The 26,138-nt window shown below is 35.3% G+C and overlaps 1 protein-coding gene across 1 annotated transcript in view; it reads right to left on the bottom strand.

Moving 5' to 3' along the window:
- EYS (eyes shut homolog) overlaps positions 1 to 26,138 on the bottom strand; it is a 723,503-nt gene that overhangs the window by 96,013 nt on the left and 601,352 nt on the right. The window contains 2 exon segments of the mRNA XM_066547467.1: positions 6,544 to 6,764; positions 9,606 to 9,714. Coding sequence (XP_066403564.1) covers positions 6,544 to 6,764; positions 9,606 to 9,714 — 330 coding nt within the window.

The raw sequence follows: 26,138 nt of genomic DNA, 5'->3' as shown, positions 1-26,138 counted from the left end.
CATTCGGTCAAAACATTCCAAGATGACTGGTATAATAATGGCATTTACTGGTATTTCAATACCCCCAGTAAAATTTAAGCAATGGCAGCTTCTCTGATTTAAGTAAAATTCAATAGAGATTATATATAACATGATGTGTAAAAAATTTTGTGCACAGCCTGCACATTATCTAAAGAGTCAGGAATTTGAAGCCCTTTATATTTTTGATCCTTGATTTTCTTACATGCACTGTTTTCAGTGTGCCACTTTTCACACTAATCCGATACTAAATCTGTGGATCTGAGAACATAAAAAATTGATTTTCCCACAAACATTTTTAAGAGAATCACTACAATATCACCTAAATTAGAAGCAGAATGCTTTATGGTTTGAATATCACTTTTTCTAACTTGCTTGTTTCGATTATTTTTCAATTGTCAGAATTTGTTTTTACAACAATATTTCTAAGATAAAATTATGTTCAGAAGCAAACAAATTCTGAAGAGAGTACCTCATTTTAATCACTAGTAAAGAAGTTCTATATTTTAAAAATGCTTATTTGAAAAGAATAACAGTTCAATACTAGTATATCCAACAAAATTTATGATTTTATATTTTGCTGTGTTCCCATACATTATCATCATAAACTTTCCTGAGGTCTTATAGATGTTTTGTTTAAAATCTAAAACATCATCACTTAATGCTGTCAGCTTAATGGAATATGGCTTTGATTTCTTTGTCAAATCGTTCCTCCATGCTACTATAATCTGAGGAATACAATGTCCAAGAAATTAAATATGATAAAATGGGAATCTATTTCTGATGCAAAGAGTGAGACACATCTGGTTCAATTAATTCAGTCTTGAAACAGATATCCTAACAAAACTGTAGATTAGAAAAATTTACTGTTTAATCTTCAAGGGCTAGAAGGCATTAAATTTTAGTTTTCTGTTCTTATTTAACGAAAACTAATGTAGGAGAAATTAAGATTTTATCCAGAAAAACAATGTGCAGAGTTTTTATATGGGACTTAACCCAAATTAATTCCTTCTACCAGAAAGATCAATCTAGGTAAGTGAATTCTCTACCTCTTTACACTTAATGTTAGGAAAACTAGAAATGAAATTTTTCTTTTTGACTTGACTTTCTTGTGAGAATAAAATGCAACAAACACACATCCAACTGGATTTTTGGTCATTATGGAATTATCTTTCAGCCTCCTCAAAACTTTTATTTCTTGATAAGAATGGCATTAATTTTTCCAAAGATCATGAGAAACCAAAAAGGATGAATAATCTCTCTTCCAGAAAAAGGAAACAGCTTGGAAATAGATTTAAATTAATTATTTTATTTTCCAAAATCAAATTTGAAGTAATAGAAAAAGTAGCAGATTTCCAAATGTGAATCTCTTAAGTACCACTCTCCCACTATAATATCTAATCTCATAAAAAAAGCAGGACCCCAAAAAATCAAGTCTCCCAACTAGTCGTCCTAAATAATGGTATGTGTAAGCATGAATCATCATCATCATCATCACCATTATCATCATCCCAACATCCACTTCTGGAGTTGTAAAATGTGGACATCTTTGGTATTGAGAGATCTGCCTAAAAATCACCCCTTGAAAAGGCAGTAGTTTATCTTCTTCATACAGATCAGCATGTATAACTGCATTTGTTGAAATTTCTGAAAAGTTATAAGGGTAAACAACTCCCATCTGGAAATTTTCTTCATTTGAAGATCAGCTAAGATGAATTTTAATCCCTTTGGTTTATCTTTTTGCAAAACCTGAATATGGTGGAACTTAAAGTACTAATTTTGAACTTAAAATGGGTGTTAACTAGGATTTAGATTGGTAAAAACCCCAAAAAACGGATGTTCTAGCTAATATATTGGCCTGAGTCTCTTAGTCTACAAAACACATCTATAAAAAGCTTATTGATATATGATAAATTCCTTTATTTATGACTAGCTGGTACCTTTCTTACCCAAAAACACCTACAACTAAAGCAGTGAGAGAAAATCCATGAGCAATTCTAAAAATTTGACCTGCCATACTCTTGCTAGTTTTGGAGAAACGCTTCAGTGTTCCTTAGTTTGAAGGAACCTGAATATTCTAGGGTAACAATTCTATCTTTAGGTCAAAAAACACACAAACCAGATTTTTCAAGCTGGAAGCAGACTGCAGCTCTGTGCTAAAAATGTGAGAAAATAATTAATAAAGGCATACAAGCCTATCTTTAGATTAATACTTTCAGCTGAAACCTACCATAACACACAGTTTTGGCTTATGGGCATAAGCAAGCATAAATGCATTTTTGGCACATGGCTGGAAAAGGATCACCAGGACTAGCCTTTGAAATGAAAAAGGAGATGTAAAAAGTTTGCAAAGAACATTTTAGTGTCTCCAAGGTCTACAGTTTAAGGTCTTTCTTTTTTCTCCTAAAAATTCACATTTCTACTTTAAATTAATATTCAGGATATATACTAAAAGGACACCACAAAATTTGTTAAATCACTTCATCTGGTATCCTCAGCATCTACATCATAAGATCGTCTATCACTTAACCAAGTTCAACCATAAAATTATCTTGTTCTTACAAGCTAACCTAATCCTCAATTCATTCTCCATTTTTTTTTTTAAGACATTCAAAAGGTTATCAGATGAACTTTAGAAAAGAGTTTGGATGAAAATTTTCATTTAGTGATCTGTTCTTAGAGGCTAAAGAGGAATTGCATGATTTCCCAGAATGCAGAAAACAGACAATTTCTGAAGTATGCTTTAGAATATGTATTTGTCTATTTATAGATAAAAAGGTACTATTCAAATGAGACCAACATATCTAGGAAGGTATCTCTTACATTATTAGGAGATTAAAATTGAAAATTTAAATTCCTCATATATTTTGTTGATTACAGCATACATGGCAGCTGAAATCTGAAGATAAGTGTCTCTCTATTGAAATTTATTGCTAATTGAGTTTGATTTTTCAGTCTTGGTTAATTGATTAACATTAATGGACCCATCTGCTGCATCAATACATGGGGAATAACAACAGTACGAATAATCACTGTGAGAATAGTTTGAGACACTGCAAACATGATTGTTTGTGGGAGCAATTAACTTTGAGATTGCATTCTACACTATAAAAGCTAAGCTTGTGTATGTTTACATTTTTGAATCTTTATAAAATTTAAAACAAATGCATTAATCAATTGCTACTAGTGTAGTAGCTGACATAATTGTCAAATCATTGGTGAGGAAATTTTGTGAGTTTATTTCCCACACACAGATGTGTCTTCTTAATTAACACTAAGCTTGGTTTGCAACATCTGGTTCATATGATCAAGGGGCCACACAGAATATTGAGCTTCCTAGGTTAATCTTTCCATGCCCATTTCAAACACATCCAAATCCAATGAGCTTTGTATGCCACAGAATTATGTGGCATAAAACCCTTAAATTTACAGAATAGTTGCCATTTTTCTCCCCTCTGAAATTATTCTGTAATTCTACCTTAGCATAAAGTTAAAGTGCTGTAAAAGAGCTAGGGAACTTGGAAAAGTGTTTTTTAAAGGAGTAGAGGACTTAGACTGTTTTGGTTTTTAATCTAATACATAATGACTATGTAAAGAATTAAAAATTTAGATTTCTATTGAAACATTCATCTGATGAAACATATGTTTAAGCACTTTTGAAACCAATGGATTTTGGTCTATTGTGCAGGCTTTGGCTGGGATAGCGTTAATATTGTACTGGTGGGGAGCTGTGTTTTACATTTGTGCTGAACATTGGATTCATAGCACAATCAAGGCCTTTCTGCTCCTCACCCCACCACACCAGTGCAGAGGCTGGGGCAGCAGAAAGAGTTGGAAGGAGACACAGTTTACCCCAACTGACCCAAGTGATGTCCCAGACCATATGGCATCATGCTCAGGGTATCAAACAGGGGGTAAGAAAGAGGAAATGAGGCACATTTGGAGTTACATTGTCTGCCATCCCAAGTCACTATTACACATGCTGAAGCTCTGTTTTTCTGTCACCATTGCCCCGCCTAGACAATTTAGGGCTGTGTCTGGCCCTTGTTCACCTTTCTGAGCTTGATCCTGATCCCCTACCAGTGGACTGATGTCCCAGTCCTGCCTCAGCGTGTCACTATACCCAGAGATATCCCCAAAGTCCAAAGGCTGGGTCTGTCCTGATGCCCTGCCTGGTGCAAAGTCTTGCCCTGACAAATGCCAGGGGAACACCTGATACAACCAATGACCAGAACTAGGGGTCAGCTGCACCCTGAAATTTTGTGTCTGAAAACTAGGTACATTCTAATCCCTGTCTTCTTCTACTAAAATGACAAAGAATATTTTCCCTGTGCAAATAAATTTCTTTTGCATAATCATTGTAATTAATGGGTTGAACACTACAGCAGTATTTTTTTCTCTAATGGTGAGAAAAGGCAAGTAAATATCTTTTCAGAACCACTGTAAAAAATGTTTCTTAGAAACACACCTCTCTATACTCAGCAATATGAGTTGACAAACTCCAGTCTTCCTTAAAAAAATATGACAGAGATATTTGCTATGTAATACTTCGTGGTCTTTTAGAAGCAAACCCACTAACTAGGTGCCAAGCACCTGAAGAATCAAATGCAATGAAAAATATCAGTTTTTTTTCTTTTTGCCATTAAGCAGTGTAATTGAAACACCTGGCAAAAATCTTGCTATGACACCAGATAGTTCCCTCATCACTCTCACGTGTGACTCCCATCACCTCCCACGGATATATGTCCAGTTGATTTAAAAACTCTCTAATCTGATTATCATCCACCAAGTGTAAATCTTCCTTTCTTCAGACTTTGTCCTACAGGAGGGGAATAGGATTCCTGGAGCCCAGTTATCCATAAAGACTACGGCAAAGAAGGCACCTCAGTCTTTCCTGAATCCTTTGTCACGAGGATTTTTCCCCATTCAGCAGCAAGCCTACATTTTCCGAGGTCTTCCTTTTGCTGCTGATATCCTTGTAGAGGCTTTTGGTTTTGCTCTGCCCATCCCAGCCAGGTCATTATCCAGAAGGGCTTTGGCTTTCCAGCTCCATATCTGTGGAGCTGGATTTTTTCTCTGTACTCTGTCCAGATCACCTGGACATGTTTCTATCTCTTGTATACTTCTTTTTAATGTTTGAGTTTTGTCAGAAGCATCTAATTAATCTGTTCAGCCTTGCTGACAGTTGATTTCCTGCTTATTAGATTGAATAATTCTTGGGTTTGGAGAAGGTGATCCCTGAAAATCAGTTGGTTGTTTTAGAAAATCATGAAAACTGTGCTACTGAACAGCCCCTTATCCCTGGTTTGCACATGCCCAGTCTTCCATGACACCTCTGGGCAGAAGAGAAGTGACCTATTTCAAAACAAAAACATTTCTGAAAAGGGCTCAGGCCAGCAGCTGGAAAACAGAAAAGCAGGAAATAAATCCAATCCCATGAATTATTCAGGACACAAATTCAAATGAAACAGTATTCCATAATGGCAGCTGACAGGTCAAGCAGTAGAATGGCAGAGATACAGTAAAAACCAACAGAGAAAAACCAGATTCATTACTCCAAAGTACACACTCAGTTTCATCAGACTGGTAGGCAAATTGTGTGTTCTCATAAAACTGCCTTGCTTTCATTTGTGCTCTAGTCAAACAAGACTTAGAGATCAAAGACCTGTTTCATATTTTTTGTGTGTTCATATCAATCAAGAGGCAGAGAAGTCCCTCAAAAATTTGTTCAAGATCTCCTCAATCAAAGAAACACACAGTGGCCTAGAACATCAAAAAGATCTTTAAATTGTTCTGTTCAGCATTTGCCTTGAAGTGAAGTACAATTTTTTAATAATTTGGCAGCTACTTCATAAATTCGATAATTTCTAAACAGAAATGTGTTTCTAAATGCTGAGTTCCTTAGATAATGATCAAGTTGCTATGGCTTAAAAAGTTACTGTGCTCCTACTGAACCATCATTCAACTGAACCATTATCCTCTGTTCTTTTCACTCATGTCTCTTTCTGACTCCATTTCCTCTTTCAGCATAATGCACCTTAGCTTTCAAAGGTTTTTTGGCAGTATCTTTTCACGTATGCTGAAGGTCAACAAGAAAGTCACTTGTTAGTGTTTCCATAGCATGATGATGAACATTTGCATGCAGGAACACACCATGAAAATGTGTGAGGGTACACAACTAAGATATGGAGTTGTTAGGAAAAAGAATGACCTCTTATGTGCCTTCTGTCCAAACTGTCTATAGAAAGGTTCAGATTTAGTTTTGTAGCAGTACTGATCTGGTTGGTTGCAAAGGAACTCTGCCTTCAACAAAATGTATATCCTGTGTGGACAATGTCATTATATTTTATATCACTTTTCATGCAAGCAAATAAAGTGTAACATCACTCTGGCTGGCATGAAGATGCCACGTTTTCTATTTGAAATTATCAGGACAAAAGATTGGTGATTATTTCATTACAGAGAAAATTATAGTAATTTTTCATCAAGAATGAATGATAAAATGGGTAAATAAATGCCTCTTACCTAGTGCAGGTCCCCCCATTGTGACATGGATGATAATCACATATTGGAACATTGCAGTTCTCAACATTCCTTCCTTCAAGAGCCTCATCTATGATGAACAACTCTTTGTGGTTGACTTGAAAATCCCTAATGCATCCTTTAAAGCCATATATCTGCCCAGCACATCGATGAACCTCCTCATGAACAGGAACCTTTCCAAGGAAGATTGATCCAAAGTTGATCTGCAGAAACAAAAAGAGACTTGTCAGAAAAAATATGATTTGTGATGTTATTGTAAACAATGAAAGAACAATAGATACTGATAAAGGAAATAATCATTACTTGAAGATAAGCAAAAACTCTGATGCTTTCTGAAGTGATTATTTTAAAAAATGTTCTTTTTTTTTTGTTTTTGAATAATCCTTACCAAAAGGATGGTTTAATTTGTTTTCATATTTTCAAATATATAAGAAAACATACTTTCCACAAAACCCAATTTGGAATTCTCAGCCTCAATGACAGTGAACATGGTAAGTTTTTTACATAGATACCCTCATCCTATATGATGAGTTGAACATTCATGGCTGAAGTTTGGTGCAGGAACACAGGAGAAGCTGTCGACTTGAAGACATTTCCTTTAGGACCTGGGACCTATGTGATCTCAAGATAAGGGGAATACAGAAAAAATATTTTAGTTTTTTAATGAGTGACAGAAAACAGACTGCTATACTGAAGCCCAAGGGGCAAAAAAAAGGAAATTTTCAAATTTCCAAAAGCCTAGAACATCCTTATAATGGTGCAAAGAAACAATCACAACTTTTTCACACAAGGTCTGACCAAATCATATTAGTGCTCACTACGGTAATTCCTCTGTTGCCTGACCTAGGATTCAAGCCTTTAATCATCACATATAAATGATCTGTGGCTCATTTAACACTCTGAATTCCACTCCTCAAGCTAATTCCTGACTTTCTGGAATTCTGATATGGGACTACATCATTCCTGAGTTCATTTGCTAAGTGCCTGCCAATTCTTAGGAATTGAAAGAAAACTAAACTTGCATCACACAACGATGCATTTATTTGTACTATACCATTAGTCCAGAAAGAGGGTGACACCTAGCCCCCTCAAGTCAAGAAAGAATACACCAATGGAATCAGAAATTATCACAGCATATGTAAAACATGTGAGGGGGTAACTTATAGTGAAGAGGCTGTTCGCTATCATATTCAGACACCTGTAAAGAAATAGAAACAGGAGGAAAACATCCCATTGATTTATCTGGAATTCACACATCCATATGATTTTTGCTTTGTTGTTTTCAGTATTACTTTTGTCAGTCCTGGAGCTATGTTGCTGACAATTTCAAGTGAAATTTTGTGATAGAATGAATGTGAATACTGCCAGATATTCTTCTACTCAGCGTCTTTCATTCTGAAGTGAAAAAGAAAAACACCTACTTCCTTTAGAGCATGGATAAAATTAAATCAGATTTTTCATACCAAAGGAATTCAAAGACACTGGTGCTGCACTTGTTGGATTAATTTCAGATCACTTGACTTTATCCCCTTTCAAACAAAGCTATGAAACACCGCAGTGATAGACAAGATTTGTAAGTAGTGTTTGCAAACATTTTCTCTCTGCTTGTGAATCTCTTTCAAGAATTAAGCAAAGCATTGGACTGCATGACAAAGTATCTGTGATTAAGAGCACTGTTTTTAACACTCCACTGGCAAAGCAATCTCCTTTATTATTTGGCTTATTTTACAAAAGCACTAACCATGGGGACAGATCCAGTGTATCACAGAACAACTTCAGTAGGCTTTGCTCAGTTTCTAGCACCACTGGATTTTATCATAATGTATTTGATTTTCAAGCTCATGTTACTACACCATAATACACATTCTTTCTATAAAGGTCCTGTTCTGAATTTAACTGACTTAACCAGAATATATTTTAAGGAGGCACAAAGAAAGAATTCCTGAAAGTCTTATTAATAACATAAAAGGTTTAATATAGCATTATATCAATAACTTATGGAATACTTATGTTTAACTTTTCAAATACTAATTTGAAAATATCCTTCTTCACTTTTAGCCTGAGTAGTGAAAAGGATTATCTTGGGCAATAATGGGAAGATATTCATTAGACCTCTTAGAGATAAGAAATGTCTTTTTATTCTTTCTTTGATTGTGTACTTTGTAAATAGAGGTTCTGGGAGATTAGAGCAGATCTGTAAAGTGTAACAGTTAGTAATAAAGATTTGACATTCATACTTCATACCACACAAGGGAAAAAATTCTGTTACAAACCAGCAGTGCATACTGTGAGATGCACATCAAGATTAGCATCTCTAAAGATAACTGACCTGTCTTCTAGTGAACAAACTTATAAAGCAAGATGTCAATCACAGTTCAAATTCTTGTCTAAAAATGTTGAAAAATGTTTCATGCAGAAATAATCTTGTGATGAGAGAATGCATAAAAAAGGCAATAAAATGAAGACAAAGAATAACTGAAAAATTCAAGATTTGGGAAAGCTGGCCTCTTGTCCATTCAGAATGAGTCTTCTGATACCAGTTTCAAAATGGAGACAGATATTTTCACAATACTATTCAGGAGCTAAGTCCTAGCAAAAATACTGAAACCAAATTAAATCACTGATGATTCATAACTGTCCTCCACTAGACAGTGTAGCTTGCAACTAAAAAGTAACTAGAATTACTGCTTAATAATATCTGAATTGTTTCTTATAACCCCTTGGCCTTAGGTAAATGACACTGCTAATATACTTTTTCTAAACTCTCATAGCATCCATGTCCTTTTATGGACTTTGTGCAGCAGGCATAGAGGCTTTAGAGTAGAATAAAAGAAGAAATTAATGGATATGTTGTGGTTGCTGGATGCAGAAACACCTATTAGAAAGAAAGTAAGTTCATATAATGATATCTGAAGAGGAATTATATTATTTCCTCCTTTAGAAGAAGTTAGAATAAACTTTTTCTCCTTTGAAAATAACTGTAGTGCATATGCTGAAGAAATGTTCAAAGCAAATAGCTATTTTTTGATGTTTTGCAGACTCACCTGAGATGCTCGATGTGAGAAGGAAAGTCTGTGCTGTACAGGGGGGTTTCCATCTGCAGCCACTTCAATCATGCAGTAACCTTCAGGACTGCCCACAGGCAACATGTAGCTGTAAGGAAACAGGAGATCCCATTGCTGCTTATACTGTTGGTCACGGAGTATTCAAACCTCACATGGCAAAGATAAAGTGAAAGAGATGTTCATACTTCCATAAAGTATGAAAATCTTTGGACACTACTAATATCAGTTTCATAGTTATTGAATTACCCAGGAGACAAAAGATGCAAGTTTCATCAACTAACATCCCTCTTCTGTTTCCTTTCTTGCTATTCTTGACTAGTGTTTGAAATACATACAGAGAAAAGAAGAAAAAATCTTTAAATATTTAAGTGAGTATTGATAAATTTTAAGTGCTAACTGTGGTTGACATACAATCTCCCTAGTATCCTCTGATTGTTGGACAAGTGACATCAACATTGAATGATGCTGAACAGCCTGGGTTGAAATTTCTTTTTCCTGACCTACAGAGGGAACATAAATGGAATAAGAAATGAAAGGCTGCATACCTCTGAGCAGAAAAATTACACTGCGAGGCAGTTATCACTACTTGGAAACTGTGTTAGTGCAAACTCTGGTACTGAGCCTCAGAGATAAAGAAGATTGTAAGATTAAGGGAATTTGTGTAGTAAATACTACTGAAAATTCAATAAAACATGGAGAATTTCAGCCAAATCACCATAATTAGGTTTCTGGGGTACAGTTTCTAACAATGTTACATTTTTATGTAATATTTCACAAATGCTACACAACGAACTTTAAAAAAGTTTCTAAAAAAATTGACATATTTATATGGACTACCAAATTTTCCATTTCTTTTAGCTGAATAAATGGTAAAGGACAATAATAGGAATCTCAGAAATTGTTTTTTGTTGGGATAGATGAATTTTTATGTTATGCAATATACATATGAAAGAGTTAAAATATTTTAAAGCCCATTATGATCTGTACATTAGAAGCATTGCTAATCATAGAAATTACTTCAGCATTGATAAGGACAAATTTACTCCTGGAGAAAACACATCAAGATGTACCATAGTCTCAAATGATACCTTTTTATATATCACCACCTGGTGATTTATTCCAGGTTATGCCTTAAGCTTTGTGCCTCTGCTTCTGTTTCTAAAGTCTTACTATTTCATCCTTCTCTCTCTAATTAATTTTGAAATCTCAGTTTTCACCTCTGAAGTTGCTGGGAACATTGTATTGACATAAATGGATATAGTATTGTATAGTATAGGCTCCAATGAATATTTAGAAATTCACTGCAGTGATTTCTGAGTGAGTAGTGCAAAACCAGTGCATTTACTCACTCACCTTACAGCCAGAACATCCACATCAGCAGCTGATGCTTACATATTAATAAATCCCACCTTTCCACTGGTTATATCACTGCTGGTTCACAGCTAAATCAGTCAATACTAATTCATTGACTTTTCACTGTACTCCAATGCATGGGGTTGAAATGTGCTAAATTATTTCTACCTCTTAAGTATGCAACACATTTCTTATTTTTGAATCTTTCTTTAAAAATCTGGGATATTTGAATGGCATTTTCTATTATCACCCTCTGAAATGTGATCTAGACCCCTACACTATTTAAATGAGTTTGAAAAATACTCATTTTTATTTATAATTTTAGGCTAAAAAGAGTCCTGTTGTTAAGGTATTTTTCAATTGCACTCCTTCTTGAAAAGTCTAAAGTTAGCATAATATTTTGATTTTAAATAATGGAGCTAGAAAGAGTGCCTGCTGTTTTGAAGACCATCTGATTTGCACAATTTCATTATAAATAATGAATTCAATAAACAGAAGTTTCTCCTTAATAAACAATGGAGATGTTGACAGATAGTTGGTGATTTCCCTTTAGATACTTTAAATAAGGAAAATTTTTGAGAAAATGCCTCCACTGTTCTGTTTTCCAACCAATTCTTGAAATATAAAATATTCTTTGAATTTGATTTATTATTCCTGCTCATATTTCAGTTGCTGTGAATTGTCTCAGTAAGTCAGTGTATAAAGATAATTTTCTCAGATAATAGAAAATCAGGTCATTTAAGATTCTCTCTTGGGGGAAAAAAACTCATAGCCTTTCCTTGATGCTTTCTACTCTGAATGGATACTGTAGTAGAGACCTAATACACTCATATCAAAGCCCACCCTCTGCCCCTGCCTTGTCCCTTCTTTTCAGAAAGATTTCTGAAGTCTGCATGTTTCTTTTTCTAAATAACCTCTTATACCATATGTTACAATTGTCCAGCCCAAAAAGAACAAAAGTTTAAGTGAAGTGGCAAAATTAATTAATAGGAATGCTCATCTAATGAAAAATAAAAGAACATTGAGGTCTGTGTCAGTGTGACCATCTTCAAGTAATTAGCCATCCATTCAGCATAGTAAACTTCCATTGCAAATGCCTGGTTACACACATCCTCACTGTTTTCTACACATAATTTATATTGTTTTGGTTCTTTACTGTAGGAAAAAAGTGGAAGATTAAACATAGGTGCAACTAAAATAAGCCTTAAAGACTGTTTAATACTGACAAGTTCTTTACTTTAGGAATCTTTATTTAGACAAGCCCAAGTATCATAAATTCATTTATATAATAACACAGTCATCCCTACTCAGGCATACCTGGTAATCCATTCTATCTTTAAATAAATATATGAGGGAAAAAAAAAAGAAAATCCAAAAAAAACCTCTCAGTATCCATAAACAACAGCTTATTATACAGTGATTTTGATCATTAGATCATAAGTTCATAAAGGACATAGAGGTGTTTTCCTTTTTTTTTTAATATGCAGCAATGAAATCTCAAGGAGCAGAACAGATTTGTTTGATGTCTGCCAATAGATTTGTGACTGAGTTGTGAGAATAAAAGCAGGGGCTACAAGCAGAAACCTGCTGCCCTGTATTCTGGAGTGCAGGTTTGGAATGCACTCAATGCATGCTACCACTGTTTTCTTCAGCATTTTCTTCTTTCTGTGTAAAGATTTCCAATGAATTAATACTTGGAATTTTTCTCTGTCTTGTCATAGGAAGGAAAACCTGTCATTTGAAATGTGAACAAAAATGGATATTTTTCATGCTTATGTTACACAGAATTAGAACTGTTTGAATTTGCTAGATTACTTAAATATGCCTAGAATAGCTTTTAGAAAGAGACACAGAATGAAAATTACAGTCCAAAAGACAGATTTCTTAGAATATTATAAAAATATGAAAAAATGGCAATTGGACCACAAATGCTGTCTCAGTCTTTATTATAGAATTTAATTCCAGAAAGTGCTGCAACATAGACACATGCAAAATATAATAATATTTGTTTTTTAAAGCAATGGTGGAAAAAAGAAGGGACTTGAAATATTGTGTCACAGAAATTACTTGAACTAAAATACCATCAATGTTGCTCTATAACCTGGTTATAGTTTTCTTATAATCTATGTTTAAATCTGTCTTAATCTTGCAATTGAATAAATGCAGTTGTATTATTTCACACACCTCACAGAAGATTGAAATCCATTAGAAAAGAGAAAATGAAACTGATGATCTATTCTCTTGACATTTTTTCTTTATTTTTCTAATTAACCTCATATTATGAGATACTGACCTCACATTAAGAACACCTGAGATGAAAGTGGCTAATCACTGACATCTTTAAATTTTGAAATATTTTTAGTTCAGTGGTGCTTTTTCACTCGTTTCGATGCTGAAGGCATTTCAGTCCATCTGCCTTGCATCTCAGTGGCACATTCTGGCTGCACTTAAAGCCAGCATATTTTTCCCTCCAGAGACAGTGACAGGAGAGAATGCAACACGGTTCCTCTTGCAGTATGATTTTGTCAGGCAGCAGAATTGTGATTCATTCATATCACACTCATAACCATATAAAAAGGATTCACAGAGAAGTAAAGAATTGGGTGTGTGAGAAGTAGTTATAGGAAATGTGTATATGTGGAGGACATATGGGTAAGGTTATGCACAGTAATCTTAACAGGTCTAGAGCCATGTGAAGTCCAGCCTGCTCCTGGAGATGCTAAGATATAGGCCTGATGAATTCAAATATTTATTTCCACAAATTTGAAATGAGAAGATGTTCAGCCTTCCTATTTGCTCTAGGCTTAGAAAATCATGATTCTTTTTCATAGTTACTGTGGATTTTATATAAAGAACAAGAATCACAAAAAATTTACTATTTTTTTGCAAAAGACTCATGAGACTCAACAGGTGCAAAAAAGTGGTTATAGACTGTGTCATTAATAGTTGCATGTTGATTAATTATATGCATGAACACTGGATTTCTAACAAAGTGCAATGTGTACCTCACACACTCAGGACCATTGGATTACTTTAGGTCTGGAACTGGTAGTCAAATAAATCCTCTTAAGATACCCAATATTGGGGCACCTCTAAATCTGGTATGATCTTGCTCAAGTAAATGTTTTAGCTTAAATTATCATAGATTTCTCCAGTTGGAAATAAAATCATACTTTTTTCCCTGTATAGCTAGTCACCAGGTGGCACTAAAGGAGCACAGTAGAAAGCATGAATGCAAAATCCCTACTAATGTCTCTTCTAATAATTGGAAAGACTGACTTGAGCTCTAATTGATAGCATGATTGCTTCAGCTTCCAGTTATATCAAGGGAAACATAGTAAAGTGTCTTAAACTGATTACATATTTGACAATACGGATGAGAATAGGTCCAGAGACTGGAACTTCTGGAAGACTTTTAACTGTTTTTATGCAGTATAACTATGCAATGTAATCAAGTAAAAATGGTGCATTCATGGTTATGTAAACATACTTAAGAAAGTTTAGTTTATAGCAATTATATTTTCTATATAATGCTGAAGATGCAGCGATATTTCTAACAGATTAAGGAGAAGTATAGCAAAAATAAAATGTCATATCAGCAGGTATGAATAACTCCAGGCATTATAAAGAGAACTTTTGTTTTTATCCAAGCTAAATAATCACATTAAAACTGTTTCTGAACAAAGACCTCACACTGCTATCAGTGCAGGGTTTCTGGTCTTCTGAAAAATTATTAGAAATTAGCTACACTACTGTCCATTTTATAATGCCACAATTGGAGGACTACAATTAGAACTATTTGCTATTTTTCTCCCTACAATCTGAAAAATGATAGCCCAGCTTAACAGTTAAACATAGGAAAAAAATCCCCACAAAAATCCCTTTACTAAAAAAGTATTGATATTAAAGACATAAAATAAAAGAGTCCTGCAAAACACTGAAATAGCAGCTTCATTTACACCCTTGATTTACCAGAGCAGTTGTCAAGGGAACAACTAACCAACTGTCAAGTATTACAGGTGATTTTTCAAGAATGGTGATTTTACTTTTGACTGAGCATATTCAATTCACAAGCGTGAAAATATGTATTGTGCCTTGCAGTTTTAATAATCTCTTCACACTTTTTCAAAATTCTTGCACTTACTACCTTTTATCCCCTTAAAAATATATTTCTAAAAAGCCAATTGCTTTAAAAACCATACCTTCACTTCCCAAAAATTAACTTTAGTGTATTTCTTCCATGGAAATGTTGTCATGTCTCTTTATCATCTTCTATTTCAGTAAGGTTAAATTTTGGTATTTCTTACCAACTTCAGTTGCAACCCTCAGAAGTGACAATTATAAAAATGAATGCTGCATTTTATGTCTGACATTTTATTTGAAATCAATGAAACATATTTCATAACCCCCAGCAATTCAACATCAATTTTCAGGTTTTCTAGTTGCTGCAAAGTGACCAAATAGTAAAAGTGTTCAGAGAGGGAAAGAGAAAAGGAGACCAAGGAGAAGAGTAAATGAAAACAAGGTAGATGGAAAACCTCAAATTACTTTGACTCCTGAAGTGTCTTGCAGGAGTCCCTTGATGGCCATTTCTTTAGGAAAAATAAAACAAACCACAGACAAAAAGAGGTGTGTGAACTTTGGGAATACATTATAAACTCCAGCTGACCCTGAAATTTTTTGAAATTTGCTGCTGCAGGTGTATGTACATAAATCTCTGGGCCCTGATGGGACTCATCCCAGAGTACTGAAAGATATGGCCAGTATCATCACAGGATCTCTCTTCATTAGTTGTCAATGATCTTGGGAGTCTAGAGAAGCCCCAGCTGACTGGAAGCTGGCAAATATTGTTCCAGTTTTCAAGTAGGGAAAGAAGGAAGGTCCTGTAAATTACAGGCCTATCAGTCTCACTTCAGTGACTGATAGAATTAGGGAGGAGCTTGTTCTGGGAATGATTGTAAAGCATCTGAAAGACAACACCCTCACTGGCCACAGATAGCATGGGTTCATGAGGAAAAAGTTTTGCTTAACCAATTTAGTCTCCTTTTAGTACTAGGTCAGCCACCAAGAAAAGAGAGTAGATGTGGTACATTTGGATTATAGCAAAGTTTTCAGTACTATTTCCCAGAGTATCCTTCTGGATAAAATGTACAGACCACAGAGAAATCCATAACACATTGGCTGAGCAGTTGGCTCAGAGAGGTATTAAATGGGTTTGCATCAGGCTGGCAGCCAGTTGCCAGTGGGTTCCTCAGGGCTCAGTTTTAAGGCCAGTGTTCTTCAACATTTTTATAAAAGATTTGAACACAGAAATTAAATACACATTAAAGTGAATTTGCTGATGACACCAAACTAGAAGGAGCTGTGGACTCCTTCAGGGGCAGAGAGGCTTTATAGAGAGATTGAGATAGACCAGAGAGCTGGGCAAGCACCAACCATATGAAATTTAACAAGAGCAAGTTCCAGAGTCTTCACCTGCAATTGTGGCTATGTATACAAACTGGGGGATGAGAGGCTGGAGAACCACTCTGTTTGAGAGAAATCTGAGGTTTTGAGTTCATGGCAAGTCAAATATGAGCCACCAGTGTACACTGGCAGCCAAAGGGGACAACTTGGGGTGCATTAGGCACAGCATCGTGAGCCAGCTGAGGGAAGTGATTGTCTCACTCTACACTGTAGTGGAACAGACACATCTCAAGTACTGCATGCAGTTTTGAGGGGTCTCAGTAAAAGAAGGCTGCAAAGTATTACAGTGCTCAAAGGAGATTGACTAAGATGATGAAAGGCCTCGATGGCAAGACTTAAAAGGAGTGTCTGAGGTCACTTGGTTTGTTCATCTCGGAGAAAAGAAAGCTGAAGAGTGACCTCATTTTCAAGGGAAACAATGATTACATTGTTTCCCTTGAAAACAATCAAGGGAAACAATCACCGGGGAGATCCTGCTCTCTCACTGGTGACCAGCAATAGGACATGAGAAAATGGAATGAGCTGAGCTGCATCAAGGGAAATTCAGATAGAACATTAGGAAAAGTTACTTCACTGAGAGGGTGGTCAGTCACTGGAACAGGTTCCCCAGGAGAGTGGTCACGGCACCAAAGTGCCAGAGTTCAAGGAGCATCTGGATGATGCTCTTAAGTGTATAGTTTAATTTTAAGTAGTTTTGTAAGGAGCAGGGAGCTGGAATCAATAATCCTTAGGGGGCCCTTCCGATCTGAGGAAGTCAACAATATTTTTTATCATACAATCATAGATTCATAGATTCATAGAATGAGTTGGGTTGGAAGTGACCTTACAGATCATCTAAATCCAATCTCACTGCCATGGCCCTTCCAGTAGATCAGGTTGCTCAAAACCCCCTTCAACCTGGCCTTGAACACTTCTACAGATGGGGCATCCATGAATTGTCTGGGCATCCTCCTCCAGTGCCTCACCACAGTCATAGTGAAGAATTTTTACCTTGTATCTAATCTACACCTGCCCTCTTTCAGATTGAAGCCATTTCCCCTTGTTTTGTCACTCACTGTGTGTGCTTATAAAAAAGAATCTCTTTCTCTTTTTGCTATGGGGGTACTAGTAGAATTGAAGAAAATAAGGAAAACAAATACCCTTTACCTTCCCAAATACTACTTACTTTGCACAGAAGATGCAATTTCTTTGCTTAATATTGGCATACAGGTTTTTTGCATACATTGTACAGAATCTAAAAAAAACCCCAAACCCAATGTTTTTGTATAAGCATATTAGTAGCTGAAAATGGTAATACCTACATTAGGTGAAACAGATACTGTTTATGTTACATTCTACTTAGCTTGGTTTATGCTTCATTTACTCCAGCTCTGCTAGTCCAACTGTCAAGTTTATGATCCTTTAGTAGACTGGCTAATGGGACTCTTTCTAATGCATATATTGCCAAGCATACTACAGGCAGCATACACCCAAGGATCATTTATTTCAATGGAATGCTTTTCTTCAACATATATATTTTATGAATCATGACTTTAAAGATATGTGTTCCCAGAAAGGATCTTTAAAGGAAAGTATAAATTCTGATTTTAATCATATCTTTGAAATCCCATTGACTTCATGGGGACTTCACTGGTGTAAGCACAATAAATCACTGTGCTGTGACAGCCAACTGATAGACTGTGGCACCTCCATTTCACACATGCAAGAATGGGAATAACATAAAGATACTGAAATAATTAGCACTAACATTTAGGCAGAGTTTGGAAGTTACAACAAAATTGAACTTTTATTATAATCATTACCATAGTCATAATTGCTGTTCATGATCATGACAGTATTGGAAGAATAGATTGTTACACAATTGATCCTGGCAGAACGCACCAAGTCCTACAAAACCTTGTGTTCTAATTTGAGTTTCAGGACAACAAGTTTGTATATAGAAGAATACAGCATGTATACTGTACTTGTGTTTATGTCTGTTGGATATTAAGGCTTCATAGCGCATATTCTGGGCTTTTTTGTCTGTTAGGTGAATTCGTTGAGATTTCACTGCTGATAAATACCCTGTGTTTCTAAACCCAGTAATCCACTTCAAGACTGAATACAGTTGCTTTCTCCTGCTTCTGACTGCATTGCCTCAGGTTCATGTACCAACTGCGTATTTGCTGCACCTGAACAAGGCTGTTTAATTTTTGTTATGGTTACCTTTACCTTCTCTTTGCGTCTACATTATATCAAAGAGAAAGGCTTCTACTCTTCTATTCTTTGGTGCTACAGAGATGAACACTCCTTAGGGAAGGTGCTTGTGGTCTTTTGCACAGCTCATTCTTACTATGTAATCTAGCTTCTCTAATTCACTGATTTTTAATATAGATGTAATTGTATTCAAGCAATTTTATTAAAAATTATGTAATGTCAGAAAAGAAAGTTGGCCTTCGTTTTTCAGTAAAAAGCCCCCAGCTAAAGCTTATGCAACAGCTCATATAAAATATGTAAGACATGAAAATTCAACTATAATCTTCACTGAAAGAATATGCTGGTGTGAAAATAGAAAAACCCTTTTTATGAAGAGTCATTAGATAATAAGCTTTGGACAGTTCTTCCCTTAAATGGAGATGAAATAATTTCAACAAACAAAATGGCTAAGCTGACCTATTATCTCAAAAGTAATATGCCTTTGTTCCTGAGAAATGGGAAAAATTGTCTAGGGGTAATAGGTGATACTAGGAAATTAATTTTGAAAAAGCCAAAATAGTCTTCAAGTGCAATGATGCAATATGACACCGATGAAGACTGGAAGAAGTTGGAAGACTTCTGCTAAATGATAAATAAAATTTGATTGCATGGAACATATGAATGCTAATTAAAAGTACCCTAAAAAAGTACCAGCTCAGAGGTCTTTTAGTCTCAAGCAAAATGTAACCACTATCAAACCACTCTCACTACTATCAAGCATTTCTTTCTCTTTCAGTACAAGATAACTTGTAGGTAGAGTGATTTTGAACTCACTGAAAAGGATTGTGTGTTTGGATTGTGTTTTTGTTTAAGAAAACATTAATATCAGTAGAAGCAGAGTATAACTTCATATAAGGAATATTCAGTATTTCCTCCTGGTGAACAAATAAACACTGTTGTAAGCCTGGAAAAATATGGAAGAAGCTCTTGGTAAAACTTCAAATTTCAAAACCTGTCTACATTGTTGCTTTGGTATCACATCTTAAAACTATTTTTATGCCATTTAGCTATCTGCCAGGTAACTGAAACTCATGGATATGAACAGGTGAAAAAGAAAAAGAAATAAGAGAACAGTTTATGTACATATAGAAGCAATGGTCTCATGTGAAGTGGATATGAGATACAAAGTTTGAAGTAAATACACATATACACATATTTCTGACAACAACTAACATTTAAGAATTTTTCTTATGCATACACAACTTATGTATGCATAAGTTGTGCTTTTTAGAATGGTTAAACCAGAACTAAAGAGAAGAATAAAGGAAAATAACATATCTAAACCACTATGTTTTGAGGGGGTAAGTTCCCCTCAAGACATCAAGAAAAAAAGGTAAAATCATACAAATGCTGAGAGTTCAATTATCCTAACACCTCACCAAGAAAATGCCACAAAAAAAAATTAAAAAAATGTTTGAAGAGAGACATAGTAGGCAGTCTTCAAATTACGTCTCCCCTTCCCCGAGGAGGGCTATCAGTCCCAGAGCAGAGAGACTCTTCTGGTGCTAGCAACAGCTTGGTAGTGCACTGGAGCATAGGAATTCATTATTATGTTTAACCGTCTTCAGATACAGTCTTCCATCTATTGTCTTACATAAATCTGAGCCTATGAATGAAAATTAGGAAGCCACTTGACATGTGAATAAAGCTCTATCAATGCAGTCCTGTACAGATAATTGCAATACTACAATGATCTCCTATTGAGGATCTTTTCTTACCTATTACAGACAGAAGAAATACAATGATCAGTAACATATATTACTTCTACCAGGCAGCACTAATTAATTTTCTTTTGCATACTCTAATGGTCCAAAATGAACTGTTACCTCCCCTCTACATGGGAAAACTAAGAGAAAAATAGGTTAAGCAATGTGGTTAATGAGAAAGTGACTCTTCAATTTGAACATCAAGAGAAGGAACAATTTATACACTAGTACAGGAAATCCTGGGTAGACTGGAGAATAATGACCTTCTATTACCAACTAGTGCAAATCCTGAGGTAGTGGCTGGTATTAATACTCAGGACCAAGAGACATCCTGCTGTATTTCAATTTTACATATATAAGTATCAATTGGAAAAAGAAAAAAGTATTTTGCTTTCAGACTCTTTAAGATTTATGTCTTTTAATCCTTCGTAACCTTAAGCCTTTTGACCTTGGAGCTATTGCCACATTTCTCTAATTATGACTTAGGCAAAATTTATGTGCCAGCTTCTCATAGTGATATTCAAACAGCCTGTTCTTGGTCCCTTCTGGTGACATTCTCAGAAGCATCCCAGTAGGAAAAAAAGAAATAGGCAGACACTTAATCTCGCTTATAATTCAGCCACAACTGCTGAAACAACTATATCCTCTGCTCAGCTCTTCCAAAATGGTCTATGAATGCCTAATTCAGTTGAACCACATTAAGATCCACTATAAATATGGCAAGAGAAAGTGAGTCAGGGCATACATAGCTAAAGGTAACTTCTTAAAAGAGGACATTTAGTTCTCCACTGTATTGCTTAAGAATAGAAGGTACAAACATATTATTGCCAAATAAAAGTTTTCTATTTATGATGAGAATTAGCACTAACATATTAATTGTGTTAAGCATTACTTATGCTGTCACAAGCAAAGGGCTATGGAAACTGAAGAGAAGGGTAATGCACCATTTGTAACCCAGTTAAAACTGGAAATGAATAACTGATCTTTCATATTAAGCCATAACACCACTTAAGAGAGTTATCTCTTCACTTCCAAGCTTCACCAACTTTGTGTCTCCCCCTTTGCCGCCATCAGTAAGAAAGAAAGTAAGGCCTTGCCATCATAATTCCTTCAGGCCCTCTTCAGTACAGGTAAGAATAACTGATTTTTGGAGAAATGAGAGGCATCATTGCCAAAGTGCTGGTCATCTTACAAATCTGCTTTCACAAAGAATGAACAACTCACCTGAAGTCAATAATACAAGGCAGAAACATTAAATTACACTCCCACTTGCCAGACTTCAGATTTATTGATTTGTGAAGCCTAATGGCCACACAATGTAACCACTTCATTACATTATAAAAAAAATTGGTTTTTGACAGATACTTATTGCTTTGAACACACAAAGGAACAGAACAGAGCAGACTTCTGATTACAGAATACATTCATAAATACAGAATTTAAAGCTTACTGTTGTCATCTAAACTGATTAAAGTTCTGTACTCATCCTTATCTGGACCAGACTCATTAAGTGTTTTGTTGCAGTCTGCTTTTGATAACACATGTGCTGTGTTTTCCCCCATCAGAACAAAATTGTCCATCAAAGAAATTAAGATTCTCATAATAATTTCATGTGCATTTTGTACTTGAACCCATCTAAATCAAAGCATCCAACATGAACAGCTAAGAACATTTTGCTAAGCTATAACCAACTATTTTTAAAGAAAAAAGAGACTGCTTTATGACGGTATGTTTATACACATTTTAGCTGCAATCTTAAACATACATGAATGTACAGGATGCTTATTGCCTATTTGAATATCAAAAGGCATAATATAATTTATGATGTCATTTGGATGTGCTTCAGCAGAACCTACCTAAATAGCCAGATGTATATTTCCTAGTGTATTAGAAACGTCTCTCCTACTTTTTTTGTTCACTTTGTTTAGTGATATATTTGAGCTGAAATGTATTATTTGGAAAATGAATGCTGCACAAGATTCGTAAATATAAACTGCAGAAAAGAAAAGTGAGGTAAATATAATACATTTAGTTTGTAGATGTAAATGCGTATTCACAGACCATCTTTTAGGAAGTTTTTTTGTTTTTTTTTAAACAAGATAGATTACTTTCATCAGATTGTAGAAGCAAAAAGTATGAGGTGTTCATGGAAAAAAAGCAACCTTCTATGATGTGAAATGGGCAACATTTCTTCATGGATAGTCCAAATTTTACATAGGCTTTTCAACAAGATTAAATTTTATGAATGTAAGTCATTAAGGAAATTGTGGAAGTGTAAAAAAGGGCCACAATGCCTGTTGATGTGTATGTAAAATCAGGTTTTGCTTACAGATGAGATTCTTTATTTCTTGATTTTGATGTCCAATTTTCCACTTATATATTATAAATGCAGCTACACACATATTTCATTTGGAAATATTAGAAATTATTTCACTACAAAACTACCCTGTGATTAACTATTTCATTTCAGAGAGATGCATGGTTGTATTAACCATGTAGATACTTTAGGTCAAGATTCAAGCACTGAAAAATGTATCAATTTATCAGAATTAACATTTCTAACTGACAAAAATTAACTTTAGATTAAGCTGTCTCTAATTAGCAACAAATGAAATCATGCACAACCAGGGTTTACCAGTTACCAGTTATCGTCTCTTCTTTATATTGTTAGCCCTAATGAAAAGCATTTTATATCAGTATTTGCAGAGTGGGAATCCCTGCAGACTGGGAGAGTTAGTGTTTATTATCCTGAAAGGTAGGGAACTCCATAGTGTGTGATCCAGGCCTGGCTCATAGACTCTCCTGCTCCCTACCAGCTTATATGTAATGTTGCAATTCACCACCTGAGAGTGTTTGGCAGCCTCTGCAATCAACAGTAAAAATAAACAAATTGCTGAAGTGGCCTGAATGAGCCTGGACAGAAAATTTTTAGGTACTCTAAGAGTCCTAACAGGGTGTTAAGAGCAGACACTCTTCTATTATGGGCCTCCATAAAGCCAAAGTTATACACTGATTTTCACACTTCACACGGAATTGCTGAATGAGCAGGGTTAGAAGGGCCCACTGGAGGTTGTTCCAACCTCCCTGCTGCAGCAGGATCCCCTAGAGCACGATTCTTGTGTTTGCATCTGAATACCTTTTGAGTATCTCCATAGAAGGAGAAAATGCCCACAGTCTCCCTGGGCACTCTGTTCCAGTGCTCAGCAATCCAATCCAATCCTTACAGCAAAGATGCTCTTCCCCATGTCAGGTGGAACTTCCTGTGTTCCAGGTCCTGGCCATTGCCTCTTGCTGTCTTCTGTATGTTTGTATTCATGATAATAGCTGAACCCTTCACAGCATTCCCTTACCAAAGGTTATTTTATGGGGTTTGTTTGTGTGTTTGTTTTTTACTGCAATAGGTAAAAGAGTATTGGACTCTAGCAAAATGGATGGCAACATCATAGGTGTCTTTTGGTTCAGTGGATTCAATACTGAACAGTAGTTGAGTTCCATCAAATAGATTGTAAAACAAGAAATCTTGCTTTAGAATGAAATAAAGAGAGTTGTCTTTCATTTCAAATCACTCTTTAAATCTTCAAACATCAAAATACCAAGAACAAACCAAGCTTATTAAAAAGTGATCAAACTAAATATATCAACATATCCCAGCCTATAGATCAGATATTTGCAAGGTCTGGAGAACAAACTTGTCCTTCAAATTTAAATAGAAAAGGAAAAAGGGAAAAATTTATGAAACTTGTGTATAGCAAAACCATTTCTAATGTGTTCAGAAGAGCATTCATGGGCTGTACTTCAGACATGCCTCTGAGGCAAACTGTAGGAGGTCATGCTGGAAGATTCTTTTCCTCTGAAGGACCCAGTGAGAAACTTCATTATTTCTCTGGCTCACACTGAGCACTAAGGGATGCCATGGGTAACTGACTGCCAGATATACAATGCAATGCTCACCAACAAATTTCCTGCCCACTGAGCTGATCTTGATATGAGGGTGTTAGGAGGGCCTTGAAAGGAGTGTTCTATCTGAATGGCAGTGTATTTTAGGAAAGAGCTTTACCTATCCAACATAAGTTATTTTTAGAAATTATTTTAGTCTTCATCGATGTACCTCAGAACCCTGTGATCAATAATGAATTTTAAAATAAAAAGATCTCTCTAAATCTTGTATCACAGGGAAAGACCTGAAGGAGATGAACAGACATGCCCAAGATGTTGTCTGAAGAATGCCAAATATGTAAGGTAATGAGTGCAGGTTCTGTGATTGTCATTCTTTTATTGATCTCATGTGAAGTTGCTAGAAATTAGGATGAATTAATCTAAACAGAAATTGATTTTAAAGAACATACCCATCACACTTATTAAATTGCAGCAGTCAAATAGTTGCCTGTTTTCAGTCAATATTAAGTGATTTGCTTAATGATGAACCTGGAAAACTTTGCCTGCTATGCATCTGCCTCTCATTTGTGTGCCAGAGGAAGACAGCTGGCAAGAAGATAGGGTGAGCAGGATTAGGGCAGCTAATTCTACCACTGTTTTCATTAAACAACTACTGCACTGTTTTTCCAAATTACAAAACAAAACCAAAACAAAAACACAAAACCAAAACAAAAAATAAAAACAAAACCAAAAACCAAATAAAACCCAAACAAAAATAAAAAAACTCAAAACCCCAAAACCAAGCAAACAAACAAAAATCCAAACCAAGCAAGCAAGTAAACAAACAAAACCCCCAACCAAAATAGGCTACTGTTTGGTCAGGAAAGAAAAAAAAACCCATACACCTGTGCCTGACATATGAAAGGCAGGATACCTGCTGGTGATTCAACTATAATATGTGCTGCACATAATTAGATAAGCAGAATATATTGTGTGGGGAATCAGTTATGGATAATCTACTTTGCAAGTACTTATTTCTTTTATTTTCCCTGTCTTCCTTTTATCATTCTTTCTTATTCAGGAAGGGTTGAGGGAGCAAACGAAGTTCTGTGTTTGTCCTCTATTGTCTGCTGAATATTGATACAATAGTTTGGGCAGGTAGGGAAGGAACAAACCTTATTTGGCTTGAATCAGATACAAACCACACTGACATAAAAAGAGAGCCTTATTATTTCTAGAGGGAAAACTGAAAAGGAAAGAGGAAAAACTTATTAAGCAAAGTATTGAATTCTCATCTTTGATCAAGTGAGCATTTTGGAATCTTCTAACCGTGGTAATGATTTAAGGCACTGCTTTTTTATAGGACATGTTCTTTGGAGCCCATAGAAAACCATCTTCAGCTATCTGGGATTAAAATGAGCAGGGATAGTCTCAGCTACTGACATGAAAAATATTTCAACAACTCAATATGCAGTTTGGAAGAATAAAATATTTGAATTTTTGTCCACTTTTTGTTTAAAGGTATGCAATGATAGTTTAAAATTATAGAATATGTACATAAAGTTTTCCCACTTACTAGGCAAAGTAATTTATTTCATCATTTGAAGATGCAGGAGTACTATGCTGTAAAACTTGCAGGTCACAAAATATTGTTCCATGTTTAGTTCAAGAACTTGTGTAAGGTGAGATGAGATATATACTAGCTTCTTGCAGATCATCTTGAATTTAAACTGAACAATTCTGCGCCACTTCATTTCCCACTCAATGTAGCTGTAAATGTTTTGGCCCTTTGGTTGTCTCAGTACTCAACCTTTTGTGTACTGTCTTCCTGCTCATAACTCAGAAAAATGGCAGCAGATTTTTAGTAGTTTAAAAA

This window comes from Molothrus aeneus, chromosome 3, assembly GCF_037042795.1.
Source record: "Molothrus aeneus isolate 106 chromosome 3, BPBGC_Maene_1.0, whole genome shotgun sequence".
NCBI classification, from domain to species: Eukaryota; Metazoa; Chordata; class Aves; order Passeriformes; family Icteridae; genus Molothrus; species Molothrus aeneus.
This window is presented reverse-complemented; position numbering and strand designations above follow the sequence as displayed.